Raw genomic sequence first — 6,432 nt, forward strand, 5'->3', positions numbered from 1 at the left:
GGCAGGGCCCATGCGGCCGGGGCGGGACCCATGCGGCCGGGGCGGGGCCCATGCGGCCGGAGCGAGGCCAGTACAGCAGGACCAGACAGAGGAAAGCACTGCTGAGATGTAGCGCGTGGGTAGTTGGGCTTGGGAAAGACCGACCCTGGGCTAACGGGCTGAGTGGGCCAGGGAGAGGCAGCCCTCCACAGACATCAGAACGGAAGCCTAGCCCTTGGGAGTCCCAGATCCCACAGCCCAGCCCTGGGCAGCCCTGCAGACTGGACCCCGCTGAGCCCAGCCCACCTCGAAGGTGAGCTTGTTCTTCTCCTCGTTGGCAAAGGGCACGGCCTCGCTGACCACGTTGTTGAGGTAGTCCTCCACGAACTCCATGGTGCTGGCAAACTTGTTCTTCTTGTCATCTCGGGAGGCATTGAGGTTGGAGTCATAGCTAGGGGCCGAGGCAGAGCGGCGTGAGCGCCCCTGCCTTCTGCCCACCCAGCCTGGCCCAAACCGTCCCCCTCCACCCCTCTCACTCCTTGATGGTGATGGCTGTGGGGATCTCGGTCCAGAGGCGCGCGAACTTGACCGGCGTGACCAGCTCCTGGGGGTCGCGGTCCACGTGCACGTGCAGCATCAGGTGGCAGAAGGAGGCGCGCAGGTCGAAGGGCAGCATCTCGTCAGCCATGCAGAGGAAGATCAGGTCGACGCCCAGCTGCTGCGAGATCTCGTGGATGGCCAGGTACTGGCGGTCCAGGCACATGCGGGCAAAGAGCTTCAGCTGGTACCTGTAGGGCATGGCGCACAGTGAGGGGGCGGAAGGAGCTGGGGCAGGGCTGCGGGCGCATCGTCTGGGCTTAGTGAGGACGCCATAAAATGGCAGAGACCGGTGAGCGCAGGGCCACAGGGCCTCGGTAACAGAAAGGACACAGCTCCGAGTCAGACGCTGGGAGGAAAACCCATCTGTACAGCGAGTCTCTGCAGTCCTCCCACTCCCTGCTGCGGAGGGACAGCACTTTGGGCTCAGTCAGGTCAGGTCCTTCCGGGAAGGGACAGTTAAGGGGAAGCGGGAGGGGAAGAACCAGCCTCGGACAGGGAGGATGAGGACACGACTGGGGGGGTGTGGGTGCGAAGCAGCTCGGGGTGTGCAACTCTGACGCAGGGATGGAAAAGTGAGGGACGTGGGAAGCCCTGCCCTGCTGGGGTCTGATGCCTTCGCCTCCTCTCAGACCCACCACCTCGGCTCCACAGCCAGGCCCGGTGTGCACCGCGGCTCACCGCTGATGGCTGCACAACCTTGGGCACCCTCCTTCACCTCTCTGGGCCTCCACTGCCCCAGTTTTACAAGGGCAGCAGTGGTACCTACTTCACACTGTGGGGTTCTCAGGCTTAAATGAGTGCGACTCACTGACACGCTTAGAACAGAGTCTGATATATATACTGGGTCGTCCGAAAAGTCAGGACACATTTTTGCATAGAAAAACTGAAAAATACGAAATGACTTTTCTGACAACCCAATAGTGGTCCTTTCAGAAGGGTTGTCTAGTATTATTTTTTATTTATTTATTTATTTATTTTCTGAAGAGGGTTTTTTTTTTTTATAGGGCGTGTACACTTGCCAGAAAGACAGAGAGACAGAGAGACAAAAAGTGAGAAATCACCCCCTAGGGGGGATGGCCATGCCGCAATCCCTTCTCCTCCATTCTCCTCCCGGGATCTTGGGCACACATGCACACACACGCGGCATGAGTTTTAAGCCACCGGGTCAGGAGCTCGAACCGTGGTCGACTATGTGGGAGTCCAGTGAGATAGCCATTATGCTAATTGCTGATCCCCCATCTAGTATTATTTTAAAAATACATTATGAGGGTATTTCCAAAAGTTCATGGGGAGGCCAGACGGTGGCACAGCAGGCAATCCCCACGTGGTACTGGGCCCAGAGACCTCCCCGAATGGGCTGGCCAGCACAGACTTGCTGTGATCTGTGTGACCTGGGGCTGGCTAAAGGCAGGGGGTGGACTGCAGCGTTGGGACACTGTCTGATGCTCTCTCTCAATTCTCTCAAAGAAATAAAATTTTAAAAATAGGTTCATAAAGGAGTTAAAATATGAATCTATTTTGGTGCAAAAAAATGTTGAAATGCATGCATTTTCATAATACACATTTTCCATCACCTTTTTCTTTCTTTCTTTCTTTTTTTACAGATTTCTGCCATATAGGGCATGTGCATTCACTGGCGAGAGACAGAGAGAGAGAAAGTGAAATATCGTCCCCTGGGGGAATGGCCGTGCCACGACCCTTTCTCCTCCATTCTCCCCTCCTGATTTTGGGCACGCATGCACATACGCCTGGCATGATTTTCAAGCCAGCGGGCCCAGGACTGCAACTGCAGTCGGCCATGCGGGCATCCAGTGCCTTAACCACCATGCCATCTGCTGGCCTCGTTTTTCCAAGACCGTTTTATCGTACATTTGGAGACAGGCTTGGGTTCCCTGTGGTAAGACTGGCCTCAAGGCCACCCGGAGCAGTTTGGGTCACTCATCCTTCGGTAACGAAAGCCACGCTGCACGGCAGCGGAGGCAGGAGCCCCTCAGCAGGGATACAGGGGTACAGGGGTACAGGGGTGGGGGCGTGGACGCGGACACCTGTAATAGCTGAGCACGTTCTCGTCGTGGGCGTTGCCGGCCCGCGCCTCCTGGGCCAGCTGCCTCACGCTCTTCTCGTGGTGCTCGTTGTTCTTGTCGGTCCAGGTGAGCCACACCTCCTCCTCCGAGTACTCGATGCTCAGGTACTCGTGGGACTGCGCCATTTCCTTCACGGGCCGGAGCCTGCAGACCCAGGCACGGGTCACAGGAGGCCGGGGCCAGGACTCCATGCCCAGAGCCCTCCCTGAGCTGCCTCCCACGTGGAACCCACCACCATCTGGGGACCCCTAACAGATCGTGAGCTGCTCGAGGGCAGAGGGAGCTGGGGCAGGGCTGCTGGCACATCGTCTGGGCCTTCGACCTGCTCATTCTGCTCGGTGCCCCTTTCCCCCTCCCAGAGGGCCCAGAACCGGCACACTGCGGGCAGGGCTGCGGGCAGGGCTGCGGGCAGGGCTGCGCATCTGGATGAGGATGTCGCTGTTCTTGGGGTCCAGCACACACTTGCAGATGAGCTCCTGGGTGACGGGGATGGCGATGTGGTTGGACACGCACAGGTCGGAGAGGTAGTCCAGGAACCTGGGGCGGTGAGGGCAGGGAAGGGCACTCAGGCTGGCCCCTGCAGGGGTGAAGCCCACCCTCTCCTGCGCCAGCTGCCTGCACCAGCCTCCCTGCCCCTCCCAGGCTTGGAGGTGGGGGAAGGGCTCCCAGCTCAGTCACCCTGAGGCAAGGTGGGGGGAGAGAAGAATGGGGGCCCAGCGGATCCAGGTGAGTGGCAGCAGGGCAGGGGACATTCAAAACATTCAGTGGCTGGTCCAGGACAGACAGACTCTGTCACTGGAATCTTGGAGGACTTGGGGACCTGCCACCACACCAAGAGCCACTCCTCTGGCGGCCAGGTTGGGCCAAATCGGGGAGGGTGTCAGGGCCTCAGGGGAGGCCATTTACTGATGGACGCAGGCAACGCCAGTATCTCCACCGCCAGCATCTGCCGACCTGCCACCCGGGGTGGGGGGACGGCCCACCTGGGCTCGCGGTTCTTCCGCACGAGGCTGACGAAGGTCTCCACCTCGGTCTTGGTGATGTGCTTCTCCAGCAGCTTGCGGTTGTTGTGCAGCAGCGCGGTGATGGTGTCCTCGGCCAGGATGTCGTAGCCGATCTGGGACTGCATCATCCCGAACTGCTTGGCGATGTGCTCCTGCAGGCGGGGCAGCCGCAGTCATGGGGAGTCACGGCAGGGCAGGGGTGGGCCGCGGGGGGGATGCTCTGGAACGCTGCCCCGGCCCGAGATGGGGCCCAATACAGGCAGTCCATGAACATTCAGCTCGGGCTCCGTCTCCCCTGGCAGAGCGAGCGCCATGACAGCAGGGCCAGCTACAGAACCGTGGGGCCCAGTACAGAACTCAATATTGCACCTGCAGGACGCTTTTCAAATCTCAAGGATTTCAAGGTGACATCGGCAGAGCACCATGCCCGGTGGGAGGCGCTCCTGAGCCAGCCCTGCTGCCCTGTCCCCGGCTGCACCCCTACACCAAGCCAGTGCCTGGCAGCAGGACATCTGCAAGGACCCCAGGTGGGAGGGCCCGCGGGGAGCGGAGGGCCCACCTGGTTCTTGCGGTAGTCCTCCTGGGAATGCCGCAACACGCGGTAGCAGAGGCGGAACATGTGCTGGTAGGGGGCGTTCTTCTGGTCCGACAGCTCCTCCAGGCGCACCAGCGGGCCCTCACCCCCCTTGTCTCGAAACGGGGCCTTCAGAATGCCAAAGATCTAGGGGGAAGCGGAGGGTGAGGAGAGGGTCCCCCACACATCCCTGGAGCCCTGAGCCCTGACTGGCCCCGAACTGACTGACTGCATGGCTCCTGCCTAGCCACCGTCTGCCATAGGTAGGGCCCTAAGTCTCCCTTCTCCTGGCCCCTGATGCTGACGGCCACCCCTCCCTGGTGGGGATTCTAATCCCAGTTCTGATCCCGGGTCTGACCCAGCATCTAAGGAAGAGCAGGTCATTGCAGCACTGCGGTCTGAGGTTAACAGGAAGGGCAGGCCAGGCCGCTGTGGCCAGAGCTTCAGAGATAAGACACAGATCTGCCTCATCTTTTAAAATCAGCATAATTAGAAAAATTAAAAAGGCAGGAATGGGGTGAGGTGAAAAACCATTCCAGAACAGAGGCCAAACACACGGAACAACCAAACAGAATGAAAAGAATCTTAGATCCTGGATCGAACACACACACACACACACACACACACACACACACACACACAAACTTTAAAAGATATTTTACGGAGCCAGCAGATACCATCATGGTTACGCCATTGGACTCCCACATGGCCAACCATGGTTCCAGTCCCAGATGCGGTGGCCTGAAGATCATGCCCTGTATCTGTGCAACCTATTTTTTTAAAGAATTATTTTTGAGGATCAGCAGTTAGCATAATGGCTATGTCGCTGGACTCCCATGTAGCTGACCGCGGTTCGAGTCCCAGACCCAGTGGCTTAAACTCATGCCGGGCGCGTGTGCGTGCGTGCCCAAGATCCCGAGAGGAGAATGGAGGAGAAGAGATTGCAGCATGGCCATCCCCCCTGGGGGGTGATTTCTCGCTTTCAATCTCTCTGTCTCTCTCTGTCTTTCTGGTGAGTGCACGCACCTATAGCAAAAACCTCTCAAAAAAAATTATTTTGCTTGAATTTATTTATTTATTATTTATTTATTTTAATTTGACCAGAGAGGGATAGAAAGAAAAAGTGTGAAAGCAAGCCACCAGATCCAGGATTCAAACCACGGTCCGCCATGTGGGATTCCAGCACCCTTAGCCACCACGCCACTTGCCAACCCAGAATGCACCCTATTTTGAAAGGTGTGGGTGGAAGGATAAGGTAAGACAGAGTTAATAAAGCCCAAGTGGCACCTGAATTCAGGCAGTGGGTGTACCCTGTTTATTATACTATCCTTTCAATATTTTCCCAGTAAGTTCTCATAATGAAAAATGAAAGTTTTCATAGTAGAAATGTAGAGCTACAGCCCCATAGCCTAGTGGTTAAGGGAGCCAGCTCTCACACGGCTGACCACAGTTCAAATCCCAGCCCCAGTAGCTTGAAAAACACACCAGGAGAGAGAGAGAGTGTGTGTGTGTGTGTACGTGTGTGTGCACACATGAGCTCCAGATCCCAAAGGGATGGAGAATGCAAAAAAGGGGTTGTGGCATGACCATGCCCCATTGAGGGGTGCTCCCCCCCCTTTGTCCTTGTCTCTGGCAAGCACACACACCCTCTAGCAATTAAAAAAAAAAATTGGAAACAAAATTATTTTGCAAAGCACAGGTTCTGGGGCCAGCCTTATAGCACAGTGGTTAAGTGCTGTGTGTTGAGACCAAGATCCCACATGGCCTACTGTGGTTCTACTATGGTTCAAGTCCTGGCCAAGGAGATTTGAAAAACACACTGAGCATGCGTGCATGGTGCCCCCAGTCCCGACAGGGTGGAGAAATAGAAGGAAGGGATTGCAGCGTGACCACACCTCCCAGGGTGCTTTCTCTCCCCCTTCCCTCTCTCTCTCTCCCCCTCCTCCCTTCTCTCTCTCTCTCTCTCTCTCTCTCTCTCTCTCTCTCTCTCTCTGGTGAGCATATACACCTTCTGGCAATTAATAAATAAATGAAAATACAAAAATAAAAACAAAAAGCACAGGTTCTGGACCCAACTCCCTGACTTTCTTCCTAGCTGTGCTCCGGGTCATGCTACTCCAGCATCTGTGGGCTTCAGCCTCCCTTCTAGGAGGAGGCTCAATGAGTCAGTCCGTGTAGACACTCAGGGAAG

General features: G+C 56.6%; 1 protein-coding gene across 1 annotated transcript in view; it reads right to left on the reverse strand.

Moving 5' to 3' along the window:
- The window catches only part of ITPR3 (inositol 1,4,5-trisphosphate receptor type 3), a 110,898-nt gene that overhangs the window by 45,434 nt on the left and 59,032 nt on the right, over nucleotides 1-6,432 (reverse strand). The window contains exons 15-21 of the mRNA XM_014586175.2: nucleotides 4,227-4,388; nucleotides 3,647-3,819; nucleotides 3,086-3,200; nucleotides 2,999-3,003; nucleotides 2,625-2,807; nucleotides 516-767; nucleotides 244-430 (exon numbers count right to left, since the gene is read on the reverse strand). Coding sequence (XP_014441661.1) covers nucleotides 244-430; nucleotides 516-767; nucleotides 2,625-2,807; nucleotides 2,999-3,003; nucleotides 3,086-3,200; nucleotides 3,647-3,819; nucleotides 4,227-4,388 — 1,077 coding nt within the window. The remainder of the gene's footprint in view (nucleotides 1-243; nucleotides 431-515; nucleotides 768-2,624; nucleotides 2,808-2,998; nucleotides 3,004-3,085; nucleotides 3,201-3,646; nucleotides 3,820-4,226; nucleotides 4,389-6,432) is intronic.

The sequence above is a fragment of the Tupaia chinensis genome, unplaced genomic scaffold (assembly GCF_000334495.1).
Source record: "Tupaia chinensis unplaced genomic scaffold, TupChi_1.0 Scaffold000116_1, whole genome shotgun sequence".
NCBI lineage: Eukaryota > Metazoa > Chordata > Mammalia > Scandentia > Tupaiidae > Tupaia > Tupaia belangeri.